The following is a 12,105-nucleotide window of genomic DNA, read 5'->3' on the forward strand; positions in this document are numbered from 1 at the left end:
CAGCATCAAGGCCATCTTGAAATGAGTGGTAAAGAGGCCAAGAGATGAGGCTGGGTGGTATAAGTTGTGGTTTTCAGTTGGGGAGAGATAACTAATTTTGGAGGTTGACAAGGAAATAGAAGAGGTTATTAATGGCCTCAGGGAAGCCGGAACGGATTTGGTAATCTGATAATGAGTGCTGAGGTCAGGACAGGGGTAGGGGTGGCATTGAGGGTGGGAATGGTAGTGGGAGGGGTGGAGCAGGTGTGGGAAGCTGAGGCTGGGCCTGGGGAATTGTATTCAATACATAATAATCTCTTGTAACATTAAAAAAAGTTTCATATCTACTGGCCTAAATGTTCATATTATTCCCATCAGTATTTGCACAAGTACTGAAACTGTGCTTGGTCTGAGAAGGAGAATTATAAGAATATTTAAACAAAACAGAACAACAAACACACACACACATCTCATTAGTTTGGGAATTTCTTCACACTACAGCCACATTCTTTCTTCTTAAGTTTACTACTTGTGTGCTTTCCTAGATTGCCCATCCAAAAAAATAAGGCTAGTTCACATCATCCCCTACCCTGTTTGTTAAAAGTGGAAAACTGGTAATTATTTGCCCCAGTGGGCACTCAGTACCCTGCATATTGCTTGCATCAACAATGGATGTATTGCCTGAGCTCATTTTAGCCTGAGGTGAGGTGAAATGGAGTCTGAAACACAGAGAAAGTCCCGAGATAGGACAGGAAAACGAGATAGGGACATGCAGTTTTCTTTAAAAAGTTATTCTTACAATAATCGCCCTCTTTCAGCCTTGAACATCTTCAGTACTTGCCCTAAATCGCTTAGCAACTTTGTAAACTGTGGTAAATTGTGGTGGGATTAAAATGTTGGCCAATGCATACAGAGAAGTTTCCCCCCACCCGACCCCAAGGGGGTGAGGGAGAAAAGCAATTTCGGAGGTCGGTGTGGAGACAGTATGAAAGCTTGTAACAGTCCAGTAAGTGGGAAGCTGCTAAGTAGCGGAATGAGAAGCGCAGGTAATCATCCAGGCGAGGGCGACAGTGGAGGGAGCAGTTGTTAAGGTGCGCTTCATCCCTTTATTCAGCAACTGGGAAAGGAAGTCTCTCGGCCGCTGGGGGAGGGGCAGGCATTTTCCCTAAGGTGCAGTGCTGGTGTGGGAGGCAGCACCCCGAGCCTCCTCCAGAGAGCCGGAAGCAGACGCTGGCGGGGGCGGGGCGCGAAGAGGTGGGAGGGGGAGAGAAGGAAGTGGCGGCCCCGCGGCCGACGGGAGTGCGCTGAGGATCGGGGTGGAGTGTTAAAAAGGGAGCGTGTCCAGCGAGACCCGTGGCCCAGAAGAAGGGAAGCGAGGCGACGCGAACCCCTGCCCCCCACCCAGAGGACAAGGGAGGAGGGCCGAGGGCCGGGGCCGCTAGCAGCTGCTAGGCGCTCTTCGGTGACGCGGCCGCCACGCGCAGACGCGCTGACGGGCCGCGGCCTCCACGTCTCAGGTTCCGCAAAGGCCTGTGGGAGCGACCCGGGAGAAGGAGGGCCAAGATGGCGGAAGCGGCGGAGTCTCCCGGAGACCCAGGGACAGCAACGCCCAGGCCCCTGGTGAGCTTGGGTTCTGCGACAGAAGGGACCGAGGGTGAGGCAGATGCCCCTTAAGGAAGTCGGGCGACGGGCTCGTGGCGTGAAAGAGCCGGAATCCCTTCCTCACGGCAGGTCCTTCCTGTACCCGATGCCAGACCAGGTCCCAACACTGCGCCTGTTCTTTGGGCTAACCGCTTCCCCCCACCCGCGTTGTTTCCACGCCTTCTTGTGAAACTTTCATTCACTTTCCTTTTTATCCTCGTCCCCTGCATTTTGTTAAATGCTGAGCTTTAGGCGATTTAAGTATCTTTGCATCTGCTGTCCCCTCATTTTATGGAGACTTGTCACTAGCCCTTGTTGGAGTAGCAGCATTCTGGGATTAATGAGAGATTACTTCCCATGGGACGTTATAACTTGACTGTTGATTTGCTCAGTGACCCCCAGTCGTCTTGGTTTTATCCCTGCCCTCCCTGTCGCAGCTCCTTGCAGTCCTCTTCATGCTCTCTTGCTCCTGTCTCTGCAGAGGATAGGATTTCTACTGCAAATACTACAATTCCAAAGCCTGAACAGGTATTTAAGAACACAGGCTTTGGAGTTAAAGTTAACTTGGAGGTAAAGTTATCACCCACTCTGCCGCTTGTGTGAATTTGGGCAAGTCATTTCATGGAGAGTTTTTTCATCTGTAAAATGGAGTTAAAAATACCTGCCTCAAAGAGTTTTTACAAAGTTGTAGTGACAAATTATGTGAAGTGTCTAATACAATCAGTGCCATAACTGAGTGTAGTCAGCTCAACATTCTGCCCCCCAATCCCTCCTCCCAAACGTTTAGTTATATACCAGATAGTGTTTAATTATATAGTAGTTGCTCAATAAATGGTACATCCCTTTTCTCTGTTTTAAATTGGCAACTTAACATAGTAGAGGACTGACCTGGGAGTCAGGTGAAACTGATTCTAGTTTTGGTTCTGCTTACTAGCTCTGTTTGTTCATCACTTCATTTGACAGATATTTATTGAGTATCCGCTATGTTCCAGGCACTCTTTTAGGCACTGAAGATACAACAGTGAAAGAGAGTGAGTAGGTCCAAGTTCTCATGGAAGACTTCTGACCTTGAGGAAGTCACTCTGAACCCCAGTTTCCTCATTTGGAAAATGAGGGTAGTAAGTCACCACAGAATTAGAGTACTAAATGAACTAATATATGCATAGTGCCTGGTATGACGTAGTTACAGGTGCTTAGGTGTTTTTAGTTCCTTTCGTCTAAACTGACCCACTTCTCTTTTATGAAGCTTTCCCCCAATTAATTTTAGTGGTTCTGGTTACTCATTACTCAGTATCCAGTCCACTTCTATTCAACAATGTTTATTGAACTCCCACAGTGTGTAATACACTATGCTAGTTGCTTTAGGAAATACAAATGGCCTTTCCTTATGCTTACAGTCTAATTTGTAGGGATAAGACAAATGTATAATGCTAAAATAAGACACTATATAAGAAAGTTACACATAAAATATTAACAAAATTTAAAAGAAGATGCTATCATGTCTAGTTGGGGTGATGAAGCAAGCTACATGGTAGAAGTTACATTTGAGGGGGCCTCAGAGGATGGGTAGGATTTGAATTGCAGGTGAGCATAAGAGCTATCAATGATTGACCACCTGCTATGTGCCAGGATTGTACTAAACATCCTCTGCATATTTTCTAAACTTCACAGCAGCTAGTTCAGGTGGTTTTTGAACTATGTTTTACTTGCAGGTGAGGGGATGAGACTCAGAGAGATTTGATGATTTCCCCAGGGTGGCTAGGCTGAAAATTGAACTTAGGTCTGCTTCTGAAACCAAGACTATTTCCAGTAATGCTACAGAGCCTCTCATTGGTGAAGGTACAGAGGTTAGGAGGTGCTAATGCATTTGCAGAACAACAGAGAGATTACTTTGGCTGAAGCACAGGGAAGTATTAGGAGGTAAACCTTAAAAGATAAGGCTACTAAATTAGGGAGGCAATATGGAACAGTGGTTATGGATGTGTGCTCTGGGGTCAAGTCATCTAGGTTTGGTTCTATGCTCTGTCACTTAACTAACTGTAGGATATTGGGGAAATTACCAAACCCCTCCATGCCTCAGTTTCCCTGTCTGTAAAATGGAGATAAAGTAATACTTACAGGGTTGTTCGGTGGATTAAATGAGTTAAAACACATAAAACACTTGGTAGAGTGCCTGGCACATAATAATCATGTAGTGTTATTTCTTCTTATTGACTACTATGCCGGGAGGTTTAATAGGCAACAAGGAGCCACTGGAAATTTTTGAGGAGGGAAGCGTTTTAAATCATGAATTTGACAACATAACAGAGGAGTTACCATGGGGAGTATCTGGAATCTAGGATACCAGTGCAAGTGTTTGCGGTAGTTCCAGGAAGAATTGATGACTGTTTGGACTACAGCAGTAGCAGATGTGAAGATTTGAGTAAGGCGGAATGCTCGAGGGTTTGCAGTGCTAGGGAGAATGTGTCTTACATAGTGCTTTTCAAACTTTAATGTGCATAGCAGTCATCTGGGGTATTTTGTTAAATTGCAGATTCTGATTCAGTAGGTCTGGGATGAGGCCTAAGATTCTGCATTTCTAATAAGCTGTCAGGTGGTGCTGCTGCTGCTCCTCCCAGTATCACATTTTGAAAAACAAGACTATAGACAAATGGGAGGAAGTGATACCCTGAACAGAAATACAGAAGAGGAGAATGAGGGCCCTAAAAGTTGATTAATTCACTTTTGGAAATGTTTAGTTTGAGATATTGGCAGGCCATCCAATAGATATCCAACAGGTAGTTGGACACTGAAATCTGGACTTAAGGGCTCACAAGAGGTCAGGACTAGAAAGGTTGATTTAGGAGTCATCTGCATAGAGTTGAAAATACAGAATATTGGGTAATGCCTGTCTATTGCCTGTCTGTTTAAGGAGCAGGAAAAAGAGCCATAATAATCGCTGTAGCCTGGGGTCTGGAAGGAAGCTGGTCCCAGGTGAAGGTGCTGGCTAGAGACCATGCCACTAAGCCCCCACCTCCACCTCTTGGACTGAACTGTTTCCTGCTTGATCCACCCCACCCCTCCCTCCACCTTGTTGACTCCTTTCTCTCTTTAGGATTTTGGTCAATAGTATGAGCCATCTGCTCCCAGCCACTTTCTTAAGGCTGCAGTCCCTGCTTTTACTGTGTGTTTTTGGCCCTGCCTCTATCTCCTCCCCTCATTGGCCCAAGCCAGGCAGCAAAGTGTGCACATGTGTTTATGTGCACACATGTGTATGTATGTGCACAAGGCTGCCTGCACAGAGGAAGGGGAGGGACATGGGGTCCAAGTCACCTTTCATCTCCACTGAGGGGCTAGTCAGAGCAGGGTCCACTAGCTGAGGTCCTGGTGGTATTGTCTCATATATGGGGCTAGAGAGCCACAGATCCTGCCTCAGTTCGATGAGCAATGTCACTGATTCTCTGGGGAAGAGATACTGAGGAAGGGTTGGGATGGGGGATGAGTGGGAATCACATGGCACTTTAGTGACTGCAGTGACTTCTGAAACCAAGTAGCTGGAGTTAGGCCAAACTTCCCCAGTTAAGGGCACAGTCTTCCATAAGAATGTCCTCACTTCAGATACCAGCTGAAGGACCAGGACCACCCTCACTTCTGACCTACTGGCTACAAATTCAGGAGTTCCCGTGATCCCCTCAGGCTCTGTAATTCCCTAGAATGATTCACAGAACTCAGGACAATGCTGTACTTAAAATTACACTTTTATTATAGCAAAAGGATACAACAGAAACCAGCAGAAGGGGGAGATGCTTAGGTTGAGGTCTGAGATGGTCCCTAACACAAAATGTCCTTGTCTTCTCTCTGTGGAGTCAGGACAGGACCCTGTTACTCTCCTGATACATTGATGTGTGACAATATGCAGAATATTGCCAACCAGGAAAGCTCACCCACATATCTAGTTTTTATTGAGTTTTCATTATGTAGGTGTGGTTGAATGGATCATTGCCTCCTCCGCTTCCAAGAGGCCAGGTTTGTATCACAGGACTCAAACCCCCCAATCCTCTAATCTTGTGTTTGGTCTTTTAGCAGTGGTTAGCCACCATGCTGTCATCTCATTAACATAAACTAGCTGTCTACCAGGGCTCACCTGTTAGCTAAACTATTAGGGCCCACTATGAATAACAAAAATATTACTATCATTTAGGAAATCCCAGGAGTTTAGAGGCTACCTCCCAGGAACAAAGGACAAAGGCTAGCCAAATACTTTATTCTACAGCAGTGACAGAACCTGAATCGACTCCCTGGGAATCTTGAACCTGAGCTCTTGACATGTATCTGTCCCCTTCTGTGAGCCTGCTACTAAGTGGTTTACTTGTATTAATATATTTCTTCCTCAGGACAACCCTGTGATGATAGTACCATCATCTCAATTTTACAGATGAGGAAACTGAGGCACAGAGAGGAAAAGGAACCTGCTCATTGTCACACAGGTAGTAAATGATGGAGCTAGGATTGGAACTCAGGCTGCCTGCCTCCAGGAGCTTGCACTCTTAACCAAGGCTCTCCAGATACCACATGTTGAGCATTGACTATGTGCTAGGTGACATGCAGGTGTTATCTAATTCTTGTAGCAGTGTTGTTTCCAAGGGAGGGCAAAGGCCCGTTTGGCTTCAAAGGCCATTCCTTCTGCACTGCCCTGTCTACCCTAGCAGTAGCAGGCAGCAAGAAAGCTCAAAACAAGCAATCCTGGAGCTTGAAAGGGCAGTATCGTAGTAGTAAAGGGAGAATAATGACTTCAAAACAGGTTGGTTTACACATTAAGTGCTGAAGAATATTCAAAGGGTGAAACTGAGGAAGGATTCTTATATTTCTTTTTTTTTTTTAACATCTTCATTGGAGTATAATTGCTTAACAATGGTGTGTTAGTTTCTGATTTATAACAAAGTGAATCAGTTATACATATACATATGTTCCCATATCTGTTTCCTCTTGCGTCTCCCTCCCTCCCACCCTCCCTATCCCACCCATCCAGGTGGTCACAAACCACCGAGCTGATCTCCCTGTGCTATGTGGCTGCTTCCCACTAGCTATCTACCTTACATTTGGTAGTATATATATGTCCATGCCTCTCTCTCGCTTTGTCACAGCTCACCCTTCCCCCTCCCCATATCCTCAAGTCCATTCTCTAGTAGGTCTGTGTCTTTATTCCTGTCTTACCCCTAGGTTCTTCATGACATTTATTTTTTTCTTAAATTCCATATATATGTGTTAGCATATGGTAGTTGTCTTTCTCTTTCTGAGTTACTTCACTCTGTATGACAGACTCTAGGTCTATCCACCTCATTACAAATAGCTCAATTTTGTTTCTTTTTATGGCTGAGTAATATTCCGTTGTATATATGTGCCACATCTTCTTTATCCATTCATCCGATGATGGACACTTAGATTGTTTCCATCTCTGGGCTATTGTAAATAGAGCTGCAGTGAATATTTTGGTACATGACTCTTTTTGAATTATGGTCTTCTCAGGGTATATGCCCAGTAGTGGGATTGCTGGGTCATATGGTAGTTCTATTTGTAGTTTTTTAAGGAACCTCCACACTGTTCTCCACAGTGGCTGTATCAATTTACATTCCCACCAACAGTGCAAGAGGGTTCCCTTTTCTCCACACCCTCTCCAGCATTTATTGTTTCTAGATTTGTTGATGATGGCCATTCTGACTGGTGTGAGATGATATCTCATTGTAGTTTTGAGTTGCATTTCTCTTATGATTAATGATGTCGAGCATTCTTTCATGTGTTTGTTGGCAGTCTGTATATCGTCTTTGGACAAATGTCTATTTAGGTCTTCTGCCCATTTTTGGATTGGGTTGTTTGTTTTTTTGTTATTGAGCTGCATGAACTGCTTGTAAATTTTGGAGATTAATCCTTTGTCAGTTGCTTCATTTGCAAATATTTTCTCACATTCTGATGGTTGTCTTTTGGTCTTGTTTATGGTTTCCTTTGCTGTGCAAAAGCTTTGAAGTTTCATTAGGTCCCATTTGTTTATTTTATTTCCATTTCTCTAGGAGGTGGGTCAAAAAGGATCTTGCTGTGATTTATGTCATAGAGTGTTCTGCCTATGTTTTCCTCTAAGAGTTTGATAGTTTCTGGTCTTACATTTAGGGCTTTAATCCATTTTGAGCTTATTTTTGTGTACGGTGTTAGGGAGTGATCTAATCTCATACTTTTACATGTACCTGTCCAGTTTTCCCAGCACCACTTATTGAAGAGGCTGTCCTTTCTCCACTGTACATTCCTGCCTCCTTTATCAAAGATAAGGTGACCATATGTGTGTGGGTTTATGTCTGGGCTTTCTATCCTGTTCCATTGATCTATCTTTCTGTTTTTGTGCAAGTACCATACTGTCTTGATTACTGTAGCTTTGTAGTATAGTCTGAAGTCAGGGAGCCTGATTCCTCCAGCTCCGTTTTTTGTTCTCAAGATTGCTTTGGCTATTCGGGGTCTTTTGTGTTTCCATACAAATTGTGAAATTTTTTGTTCTAGTTCTGTAAAAAATGCCAAGGGTAGTTTGATAGGGATTGCATTGAATCTGTAGTTTGTTTTGGGTAGTAGCATCATTTTCACAATGTTGATTCTTCCAATCCAAGAACATGGTATATCTCTCCATCTATTTGTATCATCTTTAATTTCTTTCATCAGTGTCTTATAATTTTCTGCATACAGGTCTTTTGTCTCCTTAGGTAGGTTTATTCCTAGATATTTTATTCTTTTTGTTGCCATGGTAAATGGAAGTGTTTTCTTGATTTCACTTTCAGATTTTTCATCATTAGTGTTTAGGAATGCCAGAGATTTTTGTGCATTAATTTTGCATCCTGCTACTTTCCCAAATTCATTGATTAGCTCTAGTAGTTTTCTGGTAGCATCTTTAGGATTCTCTATGTCATCTGCAAACAGTGACAGCTTTACTTCTACTTTTCCCATTTTTATTCCTTTTATTTCCTTTTCTTCTCTGATTGCTGTGGCTGAAACTTCCAAAACTATGTTCAATAAGAGTGGTGAGCGTGGGCAGCTTTGTCTTGTTCCTGATCTTAGTGGAAATGCTTTCAGTTTTTCACCATTGAGGATGATGTTGGCTGTGGGTTTGTCATATATGGCCTTTATTATGTTGAGGAAAGTTCCCTCTATGCCTGCTTTCTGCAAGGTTTTTATCAAAAATGGGTGTTGAATTTTGTCGAAAGCTTTCTCTGCATCTACTGAGATGATCACATTTTTCTCCTTCAACTTGTTAATATGGTGTATCACGTTGATTGATTTGCATATATTGAAGAATCCTTGCATTCCTGGATTAAACCCCACTTGACATGATGTATGATCTGTTTAATGTGCTGTTGGATTCTGTTTGCTAGTATTTTGTTGAGGATTTTTGCATCTATGTTCATCAGTGATATTGGCCTATAGTTTTCTTTCTTTGTGACATCCTTGTCTGGTTTTGGTATCAGGCTGATGGTGGCCTTGTACAATGAGTTTGGGAGTGTTCCTCCCTCTGCTATATTTTGGAAGAGTTTGAGAAGGATAGGTGTTAGCTCTTCTCTAAATGTTTGATAGAAGTCGCCTGTGAAGCCATCTGTTCCTGGGCTTTTGTTTCTTGGAATATTTTTAATCAAAGTTTCAATTTCAGTGCTTGTGTTTGGTCTGTTCATATTTTCTATTTCTTCCTGATTCAGTCTTGGCAGGTTGTGCATTTCTAAAATTTGTCTATTTCTTCCCGGTTGTCCATTTTATTGGCATAGATTTGCTTGTAGTAATCTCTCATTATCTTTTGTATTTCTGCAGTGTCAGTTGTTACTTCTCCTTTTTCATTTCTAATTCTATTGATTTGAGTCTTCTCCTTTTTTTTCTTGTTGAGTCTGGCTAATGAGTTTTTTCTTGTTGAGTCTCAACTCTTGTTGAGTCTTGTTGAGTTTATCAATTTTGTTTATCTTCTCAAAGAACCAGCTTTTAGTTTTATTGATCTTTGCTATCGTTTCTTTCATTTCTTTTTCATGTATTTCTGATCTGAGTTTTATGATTTCTTTCTTTTTGCTAACGTTGGGGTTTTTTTGTTCTTCTCTCTAATTGCTTTAGGTGCAAGGTTAGGTGGTTTATTGGAGATGTCTCCTGTTAGGATTGCATTGCTTTAAACTTCCCTCTTAGAACTGCTTTTGCTGCATCCCATAGATTTTGGGTCACCATGTCTCCATTGTCATTTGTTTCTAGGTAATTTTTTATTTCCTCTTTGATTTTTTCAGTGATCACTTCGTTATTAAGTAGTGTGTTGTTTATCCTCCATGTGTTTGTATTTTTTACAGGTCGTTTCCTGTAATTGATATCTAGTCTCATAGCGTTGTGGTCTGAAAAGATACTTGATACAATTTCAATTTTCTTAAATTTAACTAGGCTTGATTTGTGACCTAAGATATGATCTATCCTGGAGAATGTTCCATGAGCACTTGAGAAAAATGTGTATTCTGTTGTTTTTGGATGGAATGTCCTATAAATATCAATTAAGTTCATCTTGTTTAATGTATAATTTAAAGCTTGTGTTTCCTTATTTATTTTCATTTTGGATTATCTGTCCATTGGTGAAAGTGGGGTGTTAAAGTCCCCTACTATGAATGTGTTACTGTTGATTTCCCCTTTTATGGCTGTTAGTATTTGCCTTATGTATTGAGGTGCTCCTATGTTGGGTGCATAAATATTTACAATTGTTATATCTTCTTCTTGGATCGATCCCTTCAACATTATGTAGTGTCCTTCTTTGTCTGTTATAATAGTCTTTATTTTACAGTCTATTTTGTCTGATATGAGAATTGCTACTCCAGCTTTCTTTTGGTTTCCATTTGCATGAAATATCTTTTTCCATCCCCTCACTTTCAGTCTGTATGTGTCTCTAGGTCTGAAGTGGGTCTCTTGTAGACAGCAAATATATGGGTCTTTTTTTTGTATCCATTCAGCCAATCTGTGTGTTTTGGTGGGAGCATTTAGTCCATTTACATTTAAGGTAATTATCGATATGTATGTTCCTATTCCCATTTTCTTAATTGTTTTGGGTTCGTTATTGTAGGTCTTTTCCTTCTCTTGTGTTTCTTGCCTAGAGAAGTTCCTTTAGCAGTTGTTGTAAAGCTGGTTTGGTGGTGCTGAACTCTCAACTTTTGCTTGCCTGTAAAGGTTTTAATTTCTCCATCAAATCTGAATGAGATCCTTGCTGGGTAGAGTAATCTTGGTTGCAGGTTTTTCTCCTTCATCACTTTAAATATGTCCTGCCAGTCCCTTCTGGCTTGCAGAGTTTCTGCTGAAAGATCAGCTGTTAACCTTATGGGGATTCCCTTGTGTGTTATTGTTGTTTTTCCCTTGCTGCTTTTAATATGTTTTCTTTGTATTTAATTTTGGACAGTTTGATTAATATGTGTCTTGGTGTGTTTCTCCTTGTATTTATTCTGCATGGGACTCTCTGTGCTTCCTGGACTTGATTAACTATTTCCTTTCCCATATTAGGGAAGTTTTCAGCTATAATCTCTTCAAATATTTTCTCAGTCCGTTTCTTTTTCTCTTCTTCTTCTGGAACCCCTAGAATTCGAATGTTGGTGCGTTTAATGTTATCCCAGAGGTCTCTGAGACTGTCCTCAGTTCTTTTCATTCTTTTTCTTTATTCTGCTCTGCAGTAGTTATTTCCACTATTTTACCTTCCAGGTCACTTATCCGTTCTTCTGCCTCAGTTATTCTACTATTAATCCCATCTAGAGTAGAGTATTTTTAATTTCATTTATTGTGTTGTTCATCGTTGTTTGTTTCATCTTTAGTTCTTCTAGGTCCTTGTTAAATGTTTCTTGTATTTTCTCTATTCTATTTCCAAGGTTTTGGATCATCTTTACTATCATTATTCTGAATTGTTTTTCAGGTAGACTGCCTATTTCCTCTTCATTTGTTTTTATCTTGCTCCTTCATCTGCTGTGCGTTTTTCTGTCTTCTCATTTTTCCTATCTTACTGTGTTTGGGGTGTCCTTTTTGCAGGCTGCACGTTCGTAGTTTCTGTTGTTTTTGGTGTCTGTCCCCAGTGGCTAAGGTTGGTTCAGTGGGTTGTGTAGGCTTCCTGGTGGAGGGGACTAGTGCCTGTGTTCTGGTGGATGAGGCTGGATCTTGTGTTTCTGGTGGGCAGGTCCACCTCTGGTGGTGTGTTTTGGGGTGTCTGTGGACTTATTATTAGTTTAGGCAGCCTCTCTGCTAATGGGTGGGGTTGTGTTCCTGTGTTGCTAGTTGTTTGGCATAGGGTGTCCAGCACTGTAGCTTGCTGGTCGTTGAGTGAAGCTGAGTGCTGGTGTGGAGATCGAGATCTCTGGGAGATTTTTGCTGTTTGATACTATGTGGAGGTGGGAGGTCTCTTGTTGACCAGTGTCTTGAAGTTGGCTCTCCCACCTCAGAGGCACAGCACTGACTCCTGGCTGCAGCACCAAGAGCCTTTCATCCACA

General features: G+C 42.1%; 1 protein-coding gene across 6 annotated transcripts in view; it reads left to right on the plus strand.

Annotated features, from left to right (window-relative positions):
* Positions 1-1,228: 1,228 nt before the first annotated feature.
* The window catches only part of YIPF6 (Yip1 domain family member 6), an 89,294-nt gene continuing 78,417 nt past the window's right edge, over positions 1,229-12,105 (plus strand). For 4 of the 6 annotated variants that reach the window (XM_049704649.1, XM_049704650.1, XM_033439133.2 and 1 more), the window contains exon 1: positions 1,229-1,599. In XM_049704649.1, the coding sequence (XP_049560606.1) occupies positions 1,543-1,599 (57 nt within the window). In that variant the 5' untranslated portion in view covers positions 1,229-1,542. Of the gene's footprint in view, positions 1,600-5,993; positions 6,087-12,105 lie in introns of all 6 variants that reach the window. The other 2 variants (XM_049704651.1, XM_004275794.3) reach the window with 2 other exon arrangements.

This window comes from Orcinus orca, chromosome X, assembly GCF_937001465.1.
Source record: "Orcinus orca chromosome X, mOrcOrc1.1, whole genome shotgun sequence".
Lineage (NCBI taxonomy): Eukaryota > Metazoa > Chordata > Mammalia > Artiodactyla > Delphinidae > Orcinus > Orcinus orca.